Source organism: Ylistrum balloti, unplaced genomic scaffold, assembly GCF_031769215.1.
Source record: "Ylistrum balloti isolate Yb309-2 unplaced genomic scaffold, AGI_CSIRO_Ybal_v1 Utg369700, whole genome shotgun sequence".
In the NCBI taxonomy this organism is placed as follows: Eukaryota; Metazoa; Mollusca; class Bivalvia; order Pectinida; family Pectinidae; genus Ylistrum; species Ylistrum balloti.
The window spans coordinates 66,628-88,594 of NW_026781931.1; the positions used below are offsets into that span (position 1 = coordinate 66,628).

Here is a 21,967-nt window from a genome sequence, read left to right on the forward strand (position 1 = left end):
ATTACTTCTAATATCAATCGGGTAATGCTGTATAATCACGAATGATTTAAGAGGAAATGGTAAAATAAAGAGAAATAGGTACCATTCAAGATGGTAACTGGAGAAAACACTCAAGTCGTGCCCATAGAGGTAAGAAGAATGGCTTTATCTTGAATAAGAAAGTCTAGTACCTCTAGTAATATTCACTAAGAATATTTTAGTCATCTCTCACCATATTCTCATTGCACCATGTCATTGTTATTGTTGTGAAATAATGGTACAAGTTTGCTTCGAAAACTAGTTTACTTTTCTTTCCTGTTGCAAAAAATGTATTTAACTCAGCAAATTAGCTTTAATATGGTATCTAATTATTTCTGTCATGGATTCACGTCTTCAATATTTATTTTCGTGTGACACCTGAACTGAAGCACATGTGTACCCTGTGGATCTTATATTGTGATAGGTATTACATTGTAGTCTTCACCTGATACACCTGATCTTCGGTCTGCATTAGAAAAAACAAGCTTCTACACTACATTGATTTTCCCTTGTTTTTATCGTTGGTTGTGCATGACGATATCTCTGAGCTAATCTGTCATTTTTTTTAATCACTTTCACATATTTCGAAATAAATCTCTGCATTGACGTCAATGTTTACTTTCAAAATCTTATGTATATATACTTCCATGACTTCTATTCTCACAGTAGATAGTTCCTTACTACTAACAAACTGAACTTTTATATTTAGTCCTTTCCAATGGTTGTTTATCCTTGATTTAAATACATTCAACGTTGTTGTACTAATGATGTAATCTCTTCATTTGGCAAATGGTTCCAGCTTCTTACCACTCTCAATTCGAATGAGTGCCTCCCAAAGTCTTGTCTTGAGTGTTTCCACTAGATTTTGAAGTTATGCCTCCTTGTTCTGTGGCTGTCAATAATTTCAAACATTCTTTGTCCTGTTTCTTCAATTTCATTAAGGGTTAAACAGATTTATTGTAATGTTGTGAATCTGAGTTGAAGTAGCCTGTCTAGATGTGGTGCCAATGTAACAGAGGTCATTATTTATTTCAATGCCTCTGCTAGGAATCGAATTCGGAACCCCTGGCTTACTAGTCTGACGCTCTACCTTTCGAGCTAAAGAGAAGTCTCTAGTCGAGTGGTATATTGAGGCTAATATTTTACCAGGGTTACAATAAGTCCTTTAAAGATCTAACAAACTTAGTGGCACTTCTTTCATGTTTTCGATTGCTCCAACGTCTGCTTTAACAGCGGATTCCATGCAGGTACAAGATACTCAAGGTGTGGTCTAATGAGTGCCTTATAAAGTGTAATAAACATTTCTTTGTCTACTCGCTACATGTATACTGTACTTGAAATTAGTGTCTCCTAGAATTTTTTTCTAATCTCCTTGTTGTATTTCCTCACCATCCATAGTGTATCTGTGCCTTTGTTGTTGTGTCCAAAATGTAAAAATTTACATTTCCCAGAACTGAATTTCAGCTGCCACTTTTTAGACCAATTTCCTATGATGTCTAAGTCAATTGACATATGCTGTTATTGTTGTTACTTGTTCCATATAACCTGATATCATCCGCAAACAATTCATATCTGCCAACTTTCCCGATTCAGTCAGGAGTTTCATGATTTTCATTTCCCATCTCCCCTCGCAATCATCTGAATCAAAATTGTGGTAATCTCCCAATTTAAGAGATCCTGCTAGGTAGGTAATAATTAACCTTGCTATGGTTGTCAAATTTGTAAGGCTGACCACCTGGCCACATCATCAAGGCCTAGCTAGGTGAGTACACTCCCAATTATCTAGTTAGTGTCACCAAATTCCAGTTAATCCTAATTGACTGCTACGCTTGAAAGCACACTTGTACATGCCTGATTGTTCCGTACCTAATAAACATTAGACCATTGGTCAGAACTCATGGGTGGGCCCTTGTAAATGTTTGATTAAGACAAAATCGTTCTACAGATAATTAAGAAGTTATTGTGATGTTTATACTACCTATTCGGCCAAATAACATATTCAATAAGAAAATGGTTTGAAAAATGATCTTTATGATGTAACAATGAGCAAGCATACCTCAATCAATACCAATATTTCAACCACATCAGTCCTTAACAGACAACTAAGTTTGCACCATAAGTTAAAAAATCAGATCAAACAAATATTTCACTCACTGAAAAGTTAACTAAAAATTCAAGCATGTTTGGTTTTCCACAAAAACGTGATACTGATTAAACAGGAAGTAGTTACACTTTTGCAAAACAGGAACAACCAAATTTTAGGATTTGTAAGTGGCTACAGTTATTTTATAAATATATATTTCACAGTAAATACAAAACTTCAAATATCATGAACCATTAGATCTAGATTAAAACATTTTGAATTTTATGAAAAAAATCATTTAATTATCTTTTTTTGTCTATTTCTATTTTAATAAAATAACAGCTTAAAGTTTCATGAGTTGATTAACATTATTTTTTCCTTATTTAAATTGAACAAATTCTTTCACAGGCATCATATTTGGAAATACTATCCTTACTAACAACTAAACAGATAATTATCAATCTTAATATCTTTTATATTGTGTGAGTTAAATGAATACTGAGAATTTAAATGAATAAATTCAAATTTGAACCTTACTTGCGAAAAAAGCAGATACTTTTTCATTGTTATAGTCTAGTAGAGAGTGCGCTTTATCAACTTAAAGTTATATGTGTTGATTAAATATACATTAATTTTTCCTTTGAGTCAAATGTCGCAATGGGCAATATCATGGCAAGTCAGATATGTAGTTCATGCACTTTTCTCCCCCACGAGAATTGTGAAAAGTTGACAAGTATGACAAATTTGTCGTGAATTTAATAATTTTTGGTAGGTCATTGATACATAAAAAATTAACAAAGGTCCTAGGACACTCCCCTGGGGGACCCATCTGGTTACATTATGGAAAGAGAAGAAAGAAAACAAAGATGAAACATCATTATGTGATAGTAGGCTTATAGCAATTCATTACAATTTCACGATTGTCTGTCCAGAACACAAAAAACTAATTATACTGCATTAATTAGTCAAGTGATCCACAAGGGCTCACTGCTTATCACTCTAATAAATTAGCATAGTCTTATTCAGTTTAAGCAATTCTTAAAATTGTTTTATTCAACAATATCACAATCTGTGTGTCAAGTGCCCAAGCAGACATTTTGATTCAGCAATGTATGTTTCAGACATCAGACAGCCTGACATACAACAATATTCCACTCAAAAAGTTTTGGAGTGCTGATAAACTGATCTGTTGTGGCAACTTATCATTATTTAGAAGTGAAAGGGGTTGAATGATATAGTTGTATACATGCATAACTCTCCTGGGATTTAAGAGGGAGGGGAGCTTTTTATTTTTACTAAAATACACTATGATCTTGTTATGGTTTGCACTGGATAAATATGTTACAAAATGTGTATGAAACAATTTGTTTCGACAGTCTTATTTGATAAAATGTGATTGAGCTTGTATAAAATGTATTTTCAAAGCAATTTAAATGTTAAGAATTTTTTCCCTGTGAGCTAAGAGGATATCTCTCATATATGCATGTACACTTTTGATTTACCAGAATGTGTGCGTGGCAGATGAACAGAAGATCCTGTGTGTGGTCCGTGACATGGTGGATGTCAATTGCGCAGGCATCAAACACACACTTAACCTGCCTGCATCAACACCTGTGGCAAGACTTATTTCGGACCTGGCAGAAAAATTCTCTTATTTAGCAGAAACAATTTCAGTTCACTATGAAAAACAAGTTGGAACAGAAATAGAAGAGGTAAATAGAGAAATTTGATTATTTTTTCCCTTGTTTTTCTTTGAATTTCAATTGTAGCCCAGAAATTGCTATGTTAGACTGGTAAAGACTAAATCATGACAAACATATATTCAGTATAATTTGCGGAAGGTATGGCAAGTAGATGCAAAATAGCTGCCCTTTTCCCTTCTGTCTCTTTTTATTTGATAATATCAAACAAAGTGACGAAAAAAGCTAGATGAATTTATTTTTTCTCTGTCAGTAAAATGTAAAAGAATTAAATACTTGAAAAATTTCAATAGTCCAATGTTAAGAATCATTAGATTTTCAATTTTGAAAGAAACAAGTACAGTTGTTAATGGCAAGTGATTGACTTGTTGATGATGCTTTAGGGGAAGAGACACACTTAACTGATATTAACCTCTTGTTCAGGTTTTCTGAAAGAACTTGACCAAATTTTCACAGTATATGAAGTCATTTCTGCCACATTGAAGATGAAGCTCATTAACTATCAGTAGCTTTTGGTGTATTATATATATTTGTCATGCAATTTTGAATTTTCGTCAGGCAGTTATGTCTATGTAACTTGTTTGTGTTTTAGCTTCAAATTATACCTTTTTCATATTTTCTTCCAAGTTTATTTCTTATTGGCATTTCAGGTAAATACAGTTTCAACTAGATTGTGATCTCATTGTTAAACATTGTCAACTTCTATCTGTAATGGTGAAAAACTACCCCTTCAATCTTTATAGCTTGTTGTTTATTACCATATTTTCCTTTCCTAGATGCCTTTGGAGCACTTTCTGAACAGAACTGTATCTGATGTGTGTGTGGTAGGAGTGAGACGCCATGACTTTACTATTAACGAACGAGAAGGAATTACTGCCCGTAAAGTGGAAGCTTCACAACCGGTAAATTATATTGATCAGAGTTAAATTCCTGGGATTTTTAATTGAAGCATTTGAAGATTAAGGATGGTTTGTGGGCTATTGTAGTATGATGGGTCACAGTTGTATCCCAATTCAAGTTTCAAGTATTCTAGCAAGAAGTGTAATGTTGAGTCACTACAGTCATGAAGCTTTGTTTATTTGTTTTATTGTAGAAGTGTAGCTATGATAGAAAGTGTTATCAATATGTTTAAACCATATTTTTCATGTTTATGAGACCAAAAGGTTTAGAGAACTTTCCAAATAGTACTGGCTGTCAATATTCATAGAGATGCTGATCACTGAAGCTTCATTATGGAATACAAACATATACAAAGCCATACTTTTGTATACATATTTGGCTCAAAAGGGGATAAATGGTTAAACTTTTCCATAAAGTTTACATTATCCTAACCTGTTTCTTTATGGATTTTAGGGGCCAATAGCTCAGCATGGTTTCCATTTAGTAGATTCTGTAAAGTAGTGCATTAATTAACTGACATACTATTTCATTTCTGAAGTGAATACAGATTATAATGGACCATATTTAGTGATGTAGGTATGTAATATGATTTTTTTCTATCATTACTTACATAAGATATATTGTTAAAAGGTGAGTTATGTTGTTCTCCAATGACAGTTCTAGCTATTGTTTTAGAGTAACTATACACTGAAAAAAATCCCAACAAATAGTAATTGGCTTAAAACAAAAGTTAATTCATATGGCCATCAATCCATTTGAGAGAATGAATATAATATTCAACTACCATGCTTTCTCCTGCAGCAACAGTGTGTAGCCACATGTGCTACGGAAGCAGAATCTGAGGTTGCAGGCTCTTCAGAGGTAGTGGCCTCCTCTTCAGGCTACTATAGTGGTGGGGCCAGTGGCACTAGTTCGGGTGATGTGTATACATTTTCAACCTATTCAGACAGTTCCTACAGTTATTCTGCCGCTCTCATGAAGTCTGATACAGGTAAGTAATGGCTGTGATATTCAAACAATGTCTACAGCTATTCTGTTACTCTGATGAAGTCTGACATGATAAGTTATGACTGCAATTCTCCAATAATTTCACAGGTACCCTGTCTCTCATGATGTCTGATACAAGTAAATGTAGCTCTGATTTTCAAACAATATGTACAGCTACACTATTGCAGTCAAATGACGGCTGATACAAGTAAGTATGGGTTTGAATGATATGCAATATCTGTGGGTAGAGCTCTGCCACACTGATAAATTGTAGGAAAATTGGTTGATATAGGTGACATTTCCTGTAGATGTAGCCACTTGCTTCGAAAACTTCTCTGTCACTGTCATAAAGTCTAAAATATTAGGTGGTTAGCACAATAGTAAAATTCTTCACTACTTTACCACTCTAAATAAGTATTGTATGACAATAATCCTGGTGTGTTGTATTAGGTTTTCATACAGAAGACAGGTCACAGAAAATGCACATAAATTAAGTTAATAGAAAAGCCTTCATCAGTTTTATATAGCATTGAATTACATATGGTCTTCATGACATCATGCTTAGAAGTAGAAGTAGAAATAAGCTGAAATATTACATGGAGTATCATTTTTCTCACATAATTGTACTTTTAGCAGAAAGAGTCGAGGTTAGTAAAAAGATAGTTAACTGTTGCCCATTGGAGATGCTACAACACATGATTGTCTTTTTCAGGCTATGTTGGACTTGTTAACCAAGCGATGACCTGCTACCTCAACAGCCTTTTACAGACACTGTATATGACCCCAGAATTCCGTAATGCTTTGTACAGGTAAGTACAACACACATGAAAATGGTATTGAATACTTAAGCTTTATTTGAACCATTCTGGTGGAATACACATGTATTCTGGATCCACGTTTGATCAATATCTATCTTCATTTGTCCACTTCTATAAAACCTTTGAAGCTGGTGATAATGGAAATTCTACAATGATATTGCTTTTGAAATAAAGTGTTTTTTAAAACTTTTACTGTTCTTGTAGGTGGGAGTTTGATGGAGCACATGAAGAATCAGAAAAGAATATTCCATACCAGCTACAAAAGCTATTTTTACAATTACAAGTAAGTATATTTTGAATGACATTGCATGTATTTTTGTCTTTAGCCTCATCTTTAAAAATATCAGCTGGTGTCCTCATAGGTTATGTACAGAAGAATGTGTTCATGGGTTTAAAACTCATTTGATATGATACAGGATTTTTTTATTCAGTTGAACCCTGAACTCCATTTCCAAAATTCTGATGATTCCTATTTCTTAGAGATATAGAGAGTTCTCAAAATTCTGGTGAGTCCTCAAGGAAAAGCATGAGTCCCTGTGTCAAATAACTGAATTCCAATAATTACTGTATCTACTTCGATATTTCATTATATTAAAGAATCAGAAAAACTTTGATAAGCACACTTTGATTTGTTATGTTGATAGCAGGGTATTGTTTCTCTTGACAGACTAGTCAAAAGCGTGCTGCTGAAACCACAGACTTAACCAAAAGTTTTGGTTGGGATAGCAGTGAAGGTAAGATGGTATTTCAAATGTTTTGTTATCCCAGTCCCTTTATGTTCCTAGTGTTTCTCCATCTTATCATTGAACATGTGTCACACTTACCCATATCTATCTTTGTAACACGGGACTGTGTTCAACTTTAATGATGGCTTACTAGTTGCAATCTACCCGTGCGTTACATAACATATCAAAGGAAGAAAATTGTGTAAGTGAGAATCACAAGGTCTGGAAAGGAACATTAGCTTGGGAACCTAAGGCAACAATATAAACTAATTTGTACCGTGGTAATTTGATAAACATATGTAAAACTAAATGCACACTTAGGGCATCTTTGTGTCGGAGGAAACCAAATAATCCGGAGAAAAACCCACATGGTCAAGCTGTTGATCCTATACTATTATTACATACAATCTTGGATTGAAAGTCAATATTCCAAATAGATGCTTCCATGTTGTAATGTAAGAAAACATGTATGACATATACAGAGGTTTGTTGTTACTGTAAGAAAAAATTGATAGAGGTTGTGTATCTGTAGCTGGTCTTATGAATATATGTCTGCTTACAGTTTGGCAACAACATGACGTACAAGAGCTGTGTAGAGTGATGTTTGATGCTTTAGAACTAAAGTGGAGAAACACAAACCAAGCCAATCTTATTAACCAACTTTATCAGGGAAAGATGAAAGATTACGTCAAGTGTTTGGAGGTATTCAGTCAACTTTTAATATTTATTATAAAGATATTTTATAACCTAGAATTGCAAAAAAAAAAAAAAAATAATAAAGATAAGAAACTACCCTAAAAAATTGCCATAAATTATTTACAGATATTTATAAGTAGAGCATGTTGTATTGGAAGTAATGATATTACCTGTTTATCCTGCATGTGTCCTGGTTTCAGTGTACTAATGAGAGTGCCAGGGTTGACTCCTATCTGGATATTCCACTTGTCATCAGGCCGTTTGGGGCAACTACAGCCTATGGTAGTGTGGTGAGTACAGTATACCGGTATACAGGAAAACTACAATAAAAAGTCACACTTTGAAGAAATGTTTAAAATTTTCACCAGCCACGACTTAACCAGGTACCAATTGAAGGTAGGAGGAATTTACACCCCTACATTGTCTTTTAAAATGTGATCAAATTTCTGTTAAGAAATCAGAAACATTTAATGACACGTGTTTCATGTTCACTGTCAACAAGTCCATTTTTTTTTTGACAGGAAGAGGCATTAAATGCATTTGTTCAGCCAGAAACATTAGATGGAAGTAACCAGTACTTTTGTGAAAAGTGTAACAAAAAGTGTGATGCTCATAAGGTAGGGTATACATTACTGGAAATCACGGGCTCATATAGTTGTCTAAAGAATATGTCATAATTTTGATACTTATATACAGAAAACATAACCAATTATTTTTATATTTATAAGCAAAGAACAAATTTATTTTTTTGAATTTCTCTTTGAAATATGTTGTTAATGAAGTGTTTGAATTAAAAAGAGGAGCAAAGTAAATAATGATTGGTAGATAAGATTTTGTGACTCACTGTATCATTATTTCTTCAACAGGGCCTCAAATTCCTGTCCTTTCCATACCTCCTTACACTGCAGTTAAAGCGTTTTGACTTTGACTACACTACAATGCACAGAATAAAACTCAATGATAGGTAATGGTACACTGATATATTTGTCCATGATGATATGTGAAATAAAACATTTATTAAGTTATAGCTGATGAGACCAGTCTGTGATCTTTAGAGTCGGGGAAGTGTCAAGAGATGGGCTCTCATGACATTATTAAGGTTTTACAAGTGATTAAAATCTGTATATAACAAAATGTCCTCAACATCTCAAAGACAGGATGAAGTTAATATCTGACAAAAAAAGTTTATTGAACTTTTGTTTGGTTTTGCTCCTGTTATTTTATTTTTTGACTAGTCTCTGGAAAAAGCACACACCCCTTCTTTGACTTTGGTTATAGAATGACTTTTCAGGAAGTTTTGAATTTTTATGTGTCTATTTTGACTTGGCTTTCTTCCTCTGGTCATAGAATGACTTTCCAGGAAGTGCTGAATTTGAACCACATGGTAGAAAACCCAGAAAAAGATGAAGAGGACTTGATACCAGCAGCAACAGGAGGGAAAGTGTCAGATGGACCATTGGAAGATAGTAGTGATGAAGGTTTGTGCACACCAGTGGCCTCTAAACCAAGTTTTAATTTCAATTGGAAAGAATTCTGGTGATATTATTAGCAAAATTTTAGGTACAAATTGTATACTACATTACAACAAGCCCTTTTGAACACTCACTTTGTAAATACCATTATTAGGTAACCAAAATACTGATGTATTAAAATGCATTCATTAAATACCAAAACAAATAATGTAATCTATCGTCTATATGAAACATCAATTCCTGGCTTTTTTGCTTTTTACAGTAATTTTGTGAATCTCGAATATTTTTACCTGGGTTAGGGTAACACAATTTATGATTCTCTATTATATTTTTACCTGGGTTAGGGTAACACAATTTATGATTCTCTATTATATTTACCCGGGTTAGGGTAACGCAATTTGTGATTCTCCATTCAAATAACACTTTAATATATTTACCCAGGTTAGGGTAACACAATTTGTGATTCTCCATTCAAATACCACTTGAATATATTTACCTGGGTTAGGATAACACAATTTGTGGTTCTCCATTCAAATAGCACTTGAATATATTTACCCGGGTTAGGGTAACACAATTTGTGATTCTCCATTCAAATAGCGTTTGAATATATTTACCTGGGTTAGGGTAACACAATTTGTGATTCTCCATTCAAATAGCACTTGAATATATTTACCCGGGTTAGGGTAACACAATTTGTGATTCTCCATTCAAACAAAACTTGAATATATTTACCCGGGTTAGGGTAACACAATTTGTGATTCTCCATTCAAATACCACTTGAATATATTTACCCGGGTTAGGGTAACACAATTTGTGATTCTCTATTCAAATAGCACTTGAATATATTTACCTGTGTTAAGGTACCACAATTGGTGATTCTCCCTTCAAATAGCACTTGAATATATTTAACTGTGTTAAGGTAACATAATTTGTGATTCTCCCTTCAAATAGCACTTGAATATATTTACCCGGGTTAGGGTAACACAATTTGTGATTGAGTAAATCATCAATACTTCTGCCTATTGTTTTGAATAGAATATGGTTATACAATTCAGCTAGAACTTGCGGCGTGTTCACAGGCATTGATGTAGGAGCCGAGAGTGAGCTGGGATCTGTCCAAACACCATCTGATAACCAACAAAATCTTTCAAGTGAGGCTGCTGCAAACACGAAAAATGCCAAGGAGTCAGAGTGCACGGTATATCAAAGATTGGATCATTGTTGTTTGTAAAAAGAGTAATGTTTTTTTATGTTTATGTAAAGTAAAACATGCCTGCCAGTCTATGAGCTAGTATCTGTCGGTATTAATAATGATCTAAGGCATACACAGGTAGACAGTTTATTTATTAGAGTGATGTATAAAACCAAAATGTTCTTGCTCTGTAGACAAGGATAAGGATGAGTTTTACTTTAATGGTTTGTCATGTGTTTGTAGGGTCTGTATGTATTCTTGAAACAACTTTAATATCTCAAGAAAGATTGTCTGTAGGGTCCATATGTATACAGATATGATATATTTATGTGACTGCAAGGTCCGTACATTTATGTGTAACTAATATAGTATAATTGTTTGTGTGTAGGGTCCTTACGTGTACGAGCTGTTCTCCATCATGATCCATTCGGGCAGTGCAGCAGGTGGACACTACTACGCCTACATCAAATCATTTGTAGACGGACAGTGGTACAGCTTTAATGACCAGCATGTTTCCAAGGTGAGTTGAGACAAGTTGGGTGACATCTGTGTAAGGATATGCAGGTGTGAGTGTGAGCTTTATATTCATCATCAGATTAAGTTATACTGTATAGAGATTATTTGTGTGAGTGTGTGACCTTTATAATTATTCAACTTGCCACATCAGATTAAATCATGCTGTACCATGTTTGATTGTGTGAGTGTTAGCTTTTTTATATCAAACTTTCATCATCAGAATAATTAAGTAGTACAATGTATGTATGTGTGAGTGTTATATCAAACTTTCATCATCAGAATAATTAAGTAGTACAATGTATGTATGTGTGAGTTTGATTTTTATATCAAACTTTCATCATCAGAATAATTAAGTAGTACAATGTATGTATGTGTGAGTTTGATTTTTATATCAAACTTTCATCATCAGAATAATTAAGTAGTACAATGTATGTATGTGTGAGTTTGATTTTTATATCAAACTTTCATCATCAGAATAATTAAGTAGTACAATGTATGTATGTGTGAATTTGATTTTTATATCAAACTTTCATCATCAGAATAATTAAGTAGTATAATGTATGTATGTGTATATGTGAGTGTTATATCAAACTTTCATCATCAGAATGATTAAGTAGTACAATGTATGTATGTGTATATGTGAGTTTTATATCAAACTTTCATCATCAGAATAATTAAGTAGTACAATGTATGTATGTGTGAGTTTGATTTTTATATCAAACTTTCATCATCAGAATAATTAAGTAGTACAATGTATGTATGTGTGAGTTTGATTTTTATATCAAACTTTCATCATCAGAATAATTCAGTAGTACAATGTATGTATGTGTGAGTTTGATTTTTATATCAAACTTTCATCATCAGAATAATTCAGAAGTACAATGTATGTATGTGTGAATTTGATTTTTATATCAAACTTTCATCATCAGATTAAATCATGTTGTACCATGTATGTATGTGTGTACGTGAGCATTATATCCAACTTTTATTAGCAGATTACATCATGTTGTACAGTATATGTGTGTGTGTGAGTGAGAGGTTTTTACCTAAGAATTCCAGAGTAAACCTTGTATTATGTGTTTGTGTTTTGTATTTTATGAGGAGTTTGCTTAAAGTCTAATCCTTTGAATGAGTGCTGTGTTAATTTCATTATAATTAACTAAATATTACTTTACAGGCATAGACTAAGGTCAATGTCAGATTTTTTTCTTTCATCATCAGATTAAATCATGTTGTACCATGTTAAAATTCGCTGACTCTAATTAACTGTCTTGCTTTACTAATTGATGATAGTTTGACTTCTGTGGGTTAAATGTGTTCTAACATACACAGTGTGCTTTGTTAACAGATAGGATATGACGAGATCACAAAGATATATGGTGGTGCCTCTGTATCCCGAGGCTATTACTCAGCCACATATAGCAGGTAATTATGAATTTCTGTGTTAACAAATCATTACCCAGGTGGAGGATAATTTCTATTGGTCATAATCTTTAGTAAAACTTGACTTGATCCTAGGAGAGATTAGCTTATATGATAGAGTGTGATAGTGTTTAAGGCAATAACTTTGTAAAATATAAAGTCTTTCATGGCTTTGAGTCATATTGAATTTTACACGTCTTTAAGTCTGTTGTTGGTGAACACAGGGTTGAACTTAAAGACATATGCTATAATGAAAAGAATTTTTTGTTGACTGCAAAGTAAGTTTCCAAATGATTGAAACATGCTTTATTCTGTGCTCATTTGTTTCAGTTCTACGAATGCATACATGTTGATGTATCGTCAGATCGATAAACAGAGAAATGCTGGTGAGGAAAGACATTTTTTACTTAATGACATAAAATCATTTCATATCTAATTTTTAAAATTATCTTGTATTAGAAGAGTCTAGCATGAATGCTAGGTTATGCATTTTTTCCAACTGGCCCATAAACTATGTATTTAAGGTGCTGATGGTTGTTTCTTTTAGATTTTGTTCAACCAGATAATTTCCCAGATCATATTAGACAACAACTTCAACATCTAAAGGATAAAGATGAAGCAGAACAACGCCAAAAAGAACTTGATAAATCTACATGCAAGGTATTCTTACAGACACCTGTCTGACATTACACTGTTTGATAAATCTACCTGTAAGGTTTTCTTACAGACACCTATCTGACATTACACTGTCTGATAAATCTACCTGTAAGGTATTCTTACAGACACCTGTCTGACATTACACTGTCTGATAAATCTACTTGTAAGGTATTCTTACAGACACCTTTCTGACATTACACTGTTTGATAAATCTACCTGTAAGGTATTCTTACAGACACCTGTCTGACATTACACTGTCTGATAAATCTACCTTTAAGGTATAAAACATTACACTGTTTGATAAATCTACCTGTAAGGTTTATGTACCACCAACAGTTTGATTAAACATTACACTGTAAGGTATATATACCACCAACAGTCTGATAAAACACTACACTGTTTGATAAATCTACCTGTAAGGTATATGTACCATCACCAGTCTGATAAAACATTACACTGTCTGATAAATCTACCTGTAAGGTATATGTACCATCACCAGTCTGATAAAACACTACACTGTTTGATAAATCTACCTGTAAGGTATATGTATCATCACCAGTCTGATAAAATATTACACTGTCTGATAAATCTACCTGTAAGGTATATGTACCATCACCAGTCTGATAAAACACTACACTATTTGATAAATCTACCTGTAAGGTATTCTTACAGACACCTGTCTGACATTACACTGTCTGATAAATCTACCTTTAAGGTATAAAACATTACACTGTTTGATAAATCTACCTGTAAGGTTTATGTACCACCAACAGTTTGATTAAACATTACACTGTAAGGTATATATACCACCAACAGTCTGATAAAACACTACACTGTTTGATAAATCTACCTGTAAGGTATATGTACCATCACCAGTCTGATAAAACATTACACTGTCTGATAAATCTACCTGTAAGGTATATGTACCATCACCAGTCTGATAAAACACTACACTGTTTGATAAATCTACCTGTAAGGTATATGTATCATCACCAGTCTGATAAAACATTACACTGTTTGATAAATCTACCTGTAAGGTATATGTACCATCACCAGTCTGATAAAACACTACACTGTTTGATAAATCTACCTGTAAGGTATATGTACCATCACCAGTCTGATAAAATATTACACTGTCTGATAAATCTACCTGTAAGGTATATGTACCATCACCAGTCTGATAAAATATTACACTGTTTGATAAATTTACCTGTAAGGTATATGTACCATCACCAGTCTGATAAAACACTACACTATTTGATAAATCTACCTGTAAGGTATATGTACCATCACCAGTCTGATAAAACACTACACTATTTGATAAATCTACCTGTAAGGTATATGTACCATCACCAGTCTGATAAAACATTACACTGTTTGATAAATCTACCTGTAAGGTATAAAACATTACACTGTTTGATAAATCTACCTGTAAGGTATAAAACATTACACTGTTTGATAAATCTACCTGTAAGGTATATGTACCATCACCAGTCTGATAAAACATTACACTGTTTGATAAATCTACATGTAAGGTATATGTACCATCACCAGTCTGATAAAACACTACACTGATTGATAAATCTACCTGTAAGGTATATGTATCATCACCAGTCTGATAAAACATTACACTGATTGATAAATCTACCTGTAAGGTATAAAACATTACACTGATTGATAAATCTACCTGTACATGTATTTATTATTTTTAGATACAGTATTTGTGGGAAACTTTCAAACAGTTATTTCTCTTTTAGAATCATATCTGAATGTAAATGCAGCTTTTGAAATTGATATTTGATAGACAAAACCAATTGTAACATTTCATTTTTTTTTCAATATATGTTTTGATGTTATTTCCAGATAAAGACATTCTGCTACCATCCAGTTTTAAAGAAGAAACAAGAACAGCGACTAGAAGTACACAAAGACAAAACATTAGCCGAGGCCACAGAGATGGTTTACCATGTAGGTTGCTTTTGGTACACATTTCTAGGTGTTCATTTGTTCTGCAATCATATGTATTTACAAAATGGCCACTTTAGTGTAACCTGGCTGAAACAGTCCAAGTGGCAAAGAATTTTTCCATGATAAAACAAATTCACCTGAACCAGATTTTAGAATTGTGATATATAAAGCTCAAAATGCACAGTTTTGGAATTTCTTGTCAAACATAAAATAATTGACAAATAATGAAATATTTTCCATTTTAATCTGTACTGAATGTCATAACATTTCTAGAAATATATGTGTGCAGGGACCCTGTTTTATGCATAAATTTTCAAAACTGATAATATTCATTTAGTTGATTTCAGACAGGTACAGATGGACCTCCTCAAACTGTACAAATAATCTGTAGTCTGGCCTTGGTCCCAATTTGTGTGTTGATTTCTTTTGCAGGTTCAGCCAGTTAAAAAATTTTCAATTGCTTACTTACAAAAAGCCTTTGTTTCTAATCTTGAGGGTTGACTTCAATAGTGATAAAAACTTGAAATTATTTCTACATTTTAAACAAAATCTGAGATATTAACTATCAGTGATTGTTAATACAACCCTATCCACCAGTTAACCTTCTACATACAAAGGCACTCCTAGGTACACAGAGTAATGTGACCTTACTCTAATGTCCTCTTTCAGCTGTTTGAGTTAAGGAGTGCTCTACCATTGGATTGCTGTCGTCTTGTAAAGTATGATGAATATCAGGATACATTGGAACGCTCGTTTGAAGGGGAGGAGGATGTTCCTATAGGTCAACTCCTGGGAGGTGTCAAACAGACATACAACTTCGATCTTCTACTGGAGACCAAACGACCTGACCAGCAGTTTCACGAGTACAAACCTGGTGGTAAGCTGCTTTAAAGCTGATTACTCAATTTGATATGGCCAGGAGTGCTTTACTAGTAGTCATGAATGATTGTATCAATGAAAACAACATTCAGTATTCTATGAACATTCATTATGTTTGATTTTATTGTTATAAATTTCTGTGTAAGTGGAATGTTCGGACTTTATATATATCATGAGATTGCCTGAAATATGTCTTATCCATACTTTTCAGGAGTCACTGTGAAAGTGTTTGTAGTGGACATGGATTTAGAGGTCATACAGGAGCCTATCAGTGTTCGTGCCTATAGCCCACAAACTGTTGCTGAATTTAAGGACATTGTTTCTGAGGTAAGATCATTAATGTAAATACCAAGAAAATGTGTTACACATATTTGAAATGTTAACAGATATTCTTTTCTACATTATTTCCATTGATAACTTTTAACAGCTTGTTAATCCTCTACTCTTGTCTGATTAGGATTGATAGAATGCTATTTAAAGGTTAAAAGGGGAAAAAACATTCTTTCAAAATAAGGTGTCACTGAAAATTCCTGATCGTAAGTTGTGACTGGATTCCATACATTGTTTACATTGGAAGGTAGAGTTAGTTAATTGCCCCTACTCATTGTTGAGGATAAAGAGATATTTATATATAATTGTTTATTGTTGCCTCTCTTTGGAGCAGAGTGTCACTGTTCTGTTGAGGAAACTGTGCAAAATTTCATCTAATTCCTCTATGTATAAAATGGATGGGAAAAAAACCAAAATGACCAGTGTCAGGGTTTCCTGTCTTCTACATAATGAACCATTGATATATATATTGATATATATTTGAATTTACATTTTTCATCTAGAATCTAGAAAAGCAGAATTAAGTGGTTTAGGTTTAGAATAAGCATAACTGTACCCCTCAATCTGTGAGTTCCAAATTTCTCAAGAGATCAGTCTTGGTTCTAGTGTTTACTCACTGCTCTCTTTCAGATCCAACCAACTGAAATAGACCAGAAACTAGGTAGTGTGAATACAGCCAATGTCTTCTCAATTTCCATCAGGCTGTGATATCTCATGATCTTTATTTAGTCTATCAAAGTGGGTTTATTATTTATTTATTTTGTTAATTTTCAGTCACTTCAATATCAAAGACAACAGATACAGACCAGTATGGCCTCTTGATCTGATGCACTATTGCATTTTTTTTTACTGTAGGTGTTGGATGTACCTGTGACAAATATGAGATGTGTTTTGGAGCGGTTTCACAATGATCTTCGTTATCTGTGGATGCCACACAAAACTCTCAAGGCTGAAGGTTTCTTCAAGAGTAATAAGGTGAGTAGAATGAATAACTGAAGTGAGGGAAGTGTTAGTAAATGTTCAGTATTTAGCGTAATGTTTCTTTCCAAGTATTGTTTTAAACACAATATTTCAAAGATGTGTAAAAGCACTAGTTTCAGTTACTTGTGTTGAAAAGAGAATGGATTCTTTGATTGTAATGTACTGAACCTCAGGTTTATTCCTAAACTATGTACCTTTCTACCATTTCCCTCTGGTTTATTTCTAAACTATGTACCTTTCTACCATTTCCCTCTGGTTTATTTCTAAACTATGTACCTTTCTACCATTTCCCTCTGGTTTATTCCTAAACTATGTACCTTTCTACCATTTCCCTCTGGTTTATTCCTTAAATATGTACCTTTCTACCATTTCTCTCTGGTTTATTCCTAAACTATGTACCTTTCTACCATTTCCCTCTGGTTTATTCCTTAACTATGTACCTTTCTACCATTTCCCTCTGGTTCATTTTAGTAACATATACTGGTTTATTCCTTACAATTAACCTTTCTACCATTTCTCTCTGTGATTTATTCCTAAACTATGTACCTTTCCTACATTTCCCTCTGGTTTTCTATGTACCTTTCTACCATTTCCCTCTGGTTCATTTTAGTAACATATTTGTTTACAATTAATTGTGTCATGTTGAAGTCTTCTGCTAAGCTCTACATTGAACGTAATTTTTCACATTGTCCATGTTTGTTTAATCTTGATGATATGGAGAAATGAAGACGTGTGACAAGTAATTACTTTATACAATTTACTTTAAGTTTATTTTTTTAATATTTACCTTTCTACAAATCACCACAGGTTTACATTGAGTACTCTGGATTGGAGGATCCCAGTGCAGATCATTTTGTCAACAGTCGTTTCTACAATCTGTTGGATCGCCATCAGAATACTATCCGGATACACGTCAGCTTGCCATCTGTTGGTATGTCTTCTGAAAAATAAACCCAGTTACTCGTAGGAAACATGTCAGCTTGGCATTCCTGATAAATAAACAAGGTACACACAGGATATGTCTCGGCCTGCCTTGTGTCAGTATGTCTTTTGATAAATAAACCAAGGTTCACACAGGATATGTCTCGGCCTGCCTTGTGTCAGTATGTCTTCTGATAAATAAACCCAGATACACACAGGATACATGTGAGCTTGCCATCTGTCAGTATGTCTCCTGATAAATAAACCCAGATACACACAGGATACATGTGAGCTTGCCATCTGTCAGTATGTCTCCTGATAAATAAACCCAGATACACACAGGATACATGTGAGCTTGCCATCTGTCAGTATGTCTCCTGATAAATAAACCCAGTTTCTCATGCTAGATGTTACAACATTACCAGATAAGTGTATTTAACTGAAGACTTGATTTTTTCATAAATGTCCTTCAGATCTTAAAGCTTTTTGAATGTGGAATTGATTTTAGTCTGAAAATAATTTCAATATGATTATCAAGAATGATTATTTATATTTATATTGCTTCTTTATAATGATGCTGATTTGTTTTAAATATCTTCATCGTTTTGTTTTAAGCTGAGGTGACTGAGTTCATAAAGATAAGTCTGAGGCATTCTCATTTAATGGAGAGGGCTGTGAATTGTGGAACTGCCACCAAAAGCCTGGAGAACTTAACAGGTGATGGGGTAACGCCCAAATACACAGGAGGTCATGACCCCCTGGACATTGATGAAGGAATCAGTGATCGTGGCAGTGATAGTGAAGTAGACTTCAGGGTGAAATCCCTCACTTTAAAACAGTCAAAAAGTGATCCCTCCATATACCACAACAGTTGTCCAGTGGATGAACAGTATATGCAGCCACAGCGAAGTCTCGCACCTGGTCAAACTCGAACACTTAGTCTAACAGAACCAGGGTCTGAAGCTCGGGCCTGTAGTCCCATACTGGTACAAAATATAGAAACCGGGCCAATCACAAGGCTTAGTCCAACAGTGTCTGAGGGTCGGACTAGTAGTCCGGTCAACGGGCAGAGCAATAGTAGTCAGGACACCAGTACTAGTGCAGAATTCAGTTTGAACACAAATTTCAGTTCAGTAGCAGAGTTTGACTGTGGACGAGAAGCTGTAGAGCACAGTAACAGTGATTCAGAGCAAGTAGAGCCTCCATCACCAGGTGAACGCACCATCAGTGATATAGACTTTAAAAAGGAATCAGGTGAGGATGTATGTAGTGCCACAGAGAACTGGGATGCAGAAACACTGGATGTAACACCTTCGGATGAAACACCAGATGTGATGGTCATCAATGAGGACAATGTCAGGCGGTACTTCTTTGTGGTCAGTCAGGAGGAAGACATGCTGTCCAGACAGAGACGTAAGTCACTATTGTTTCCTGTTTTCCCTGCTTGTAATTGTGCAGAAGGTTTTGTTTAGGTGCTTGATTAACACAGAACAAGTATTCAATGGTAGTAAATTATTTACTTTTATTTCTTATACACACACTTGTGTGGTGTCTACAAGGAAGTCATATATTGGTGACTTGTCAGATTGTTTTATCATGTTTTAGATAATTCTGAAATTTGCCTTCTACGCTTAACGAGAGGGAAATGTACTTTTGAAAAAGTGGAATTGAACCTTTGTTATTGTGTGTTCTTTTTCTCTTTTTCAGATCTGACCGTGAGGGTGGACAAGAGAATAACCTTGGGAGCATTTAAAAAAGAACTAGAACCATACGTTGAAACAACAGTAGATAACTTTAAGGTAATTTATTGGAACACACTCATTATTAAGCAGTGTACAGAAATTATTTGAATTGATTCTGATCTTATTCTGACTTTTGGATAACTTAAAACTAATAACTGAAAAACCTAATTAGTTAATATATCACCTTTTCAGATTGTTACTTCAGGTTGTAATTAAGATCAATTTATCTGACTGAAAATGAAGATGATCTTATCCTACAATTGATAGTTTTTAATTAGAAATCCATATATGGTTATGTTTCAACATTTCAGGTGTACAGGGTTTATTCTAATAATCAAGAGTTTGAGAGTATACGGCTATCAGAAACAATGAGTTTCTTTGAAGATGGAAAGGTAAGTTATTTTGCAAACAGATCTGCAGTTCATATACAAAAAATCACATAAGCAAGACTATGGTGTCACTTTTCTGGCTTTGTTGTCATCAACATTTCACATTTTTGTGTTTAGATCTGTTTCTCAAAAACAGGCGTTCAAATTCAGCCGAACTTCTTATATAGCTAGATATCACATATTGGACACCTCAAGGCATTCCTTATTTACAAAATATTTTCCAGATTTTATAGACTGGCAACTCTAAATTAGGGATGCTGAGAAGCTGAATTTAATTGCATTTAGCTCAGTTTCTCATCCAGTACAAGTACTATTCAAATCCAATCTGAACTACAGTAGTACTGTAGTATAGATATCTAAACCCATCAATAAGATACATGAATCTTTGCTATTGTCTGTCACTGGTTGTTGTGCTTTGAACTTCTCCATCTTCTGTAAATTTTTGAAATTTCCAGTTTCTTAAGAACCACTGGGCTGATTCAAAGAAAACATAGTCACTAGCATGAATACCTGAAAGGACAAATTGTAGAGGCCTTATGTGTATTTTTTAGGTGTGTTTTTGGGACAAAAATGATTTTGAGAAATAAATACAAATTTTCTAGGGTTCTTTTCACTTCAGATTTAATTTAGTTATATTGAACAATTACTATAATATATCCTCTTTCTGCTTTGGAAGGGTGATGTTTTTGGGGTAAAAATGCTGTATTTGAGTGAATTTTTGGGGTTTGATGAATTTGCGAAGTTTTCGTGGTGTTTACATAATAAAGATTAACATGGACATTCAGTATTTTGGTTGGGAAGACATAATTTAAAAGTATTTTGCATTTTACCAACAAAGTGAGACAGACATATGATTATGTATAATTCTTGTGATGGTTGCTAAATTTATCTCATTACAGCTAAATATCAAGCTTGGACGAGCTCTGAAGCCAGGAGAATACAGAGTGAAAGTTTATCAGCTGCAGATCAATGAATCCGAGGTAGGTCTGAGCTACTGATCATTACATTTTTCTGTAAATCATTGAATATTGATTATAAATGTAATCAGTATCAGATTATTGTTAATGTGATGTACCGGTACTTTAATAATGTACTTTTTGTTATCAATTTGCAAACAAACTTTTATGCTCAATAAGATACAATGGTCATATACTCTGTCCATAAAATTTGTCTACCAGATATTTCATTATTTTTAGTTAGACTGTGTTAAGGTCTTGAAAACATTTTTCACATCTTGGGTTTTAGGATGATTCGGGTGCAGGTTCATGTTAAAACTTGGTGGATCTTAAAATAACTTGTATGATTAATTCCTAAATTAACTTGTATGATTAATTCCTAAAGTAACTTGTATGATTAATTCCTAAAGTAACTTGTATGATTAATTCCTAAATTAACTTGTATGATTAATTCCTAAATTAACTTGTATGATTAATTCCTAAATTAACTTGTATGATTAATTCCTAAATTAACTTGTATGATTAATTCCTAAAGTAACTTGTATGATTAATTCCTAAATTAACTTGTATGATTAATTCCTAAATTAACTTGTATGATTAATTCCTAAATTAATT

At 33.6% G+C, this 21,967-nt stretch overlaps 1 protein-coding gene across 2 annotated transcripts in view; it reads left to right on the plus strand.

The window, feature by feature from the left end:
• The first annotated feature begins 7 nt into the window (after positions 1-7).
• LOC132565174 (ubiquitin carboxyl-terminal hydrolase 47-like) overlaps positions 8-21,967 on the plus strand; it is a 29,628-nt gene continuing 7,668 nt past the window's right edge. The window contains exons 1-26 of one of the 2 annotated variants that reach the window (XM_060229801.1): positions 8-129; positions 3,607-3,813; positions 4,578-4,703; positions 5,503-5,692; positions 6,401-6,497; positions 6,711-6,789; positions 7,174-7,240; positions 7,794-7,933; positions 8,128-8,217; positions 8,449-8,544; positions 8,794-8,891; positions 9,275-9,405; positions 10,455-10,597; positions 10,980-11,111; positions 12,456-12,532; positions 12,860-12,915; positions 13,077-13,189; positions 15,050-15,154; positions 15,824-16,031; positions 16,245-16,360; positions 17,219-17,338; positions 18,152-18,275; positions 18,881-19,678; positions 19,973-20,064; positions 20,319-20,399; positions 21,296-21,376. In XM_060229801.1, the coding sequence (XP_060085784.1) occupies positions 91-129; positions 3,607-3,813; positions 4,578-4,703; positions 5,503-5,692; positions 6,401-6,497; positions 6,711-6,789; positions 7,174-7,240; positions 7,794-7,933; positions 8,128-8,217; positions 8,449-8,544; positions 8,794-8,891; positions 9,275-9,405; positions 10,455-10,597; positions 10,980-11,111; positions 12,456-12,532; positions 12,860-12,915; positions 13,077-13,189; positions 15,050-15,154; positions 15,824-16,031; positions 16,245-16,360; positions 17,219-17,338; positions 18,152-18,275; positions 18,881-19,678; positions 19,973-20,064; positions 20,319-20,399; positions 21,296-21,376 (3,606 nt within the window). In that variant the 5' untranslated portion in view covers positions 8-90. The remainder of the gene's footprint in view (positions 130-3,606; positions 3,814-4,577; positions 4,704-5,502; positions 5,693-6,400; positions 6,498-6,710; positions 6,790-7,173; positions 7,241-7,793; positions 7,934-8,127; positions 8,218-8,448; positions 8,545-8,793; positions 8,892-9,274; positions 9,406-10,454; positions 10,598-10,979; positions 11,112-12,455; positions 12,533-12,859; positions 12,916-13,076; positions 13,190-15,049; positions 15,155-15,823; positions 16,032-16,244; positions 16,361-17,218; positions 17,339-18,151; positions 18,276-18,880; positions 19,679-19,972; positions 20,065-20,318; positions 20,400-21,295; positions 21,377-21,967) is intronic. The other variant, XM_060229802.1, reaches the window with a different exon arrangement.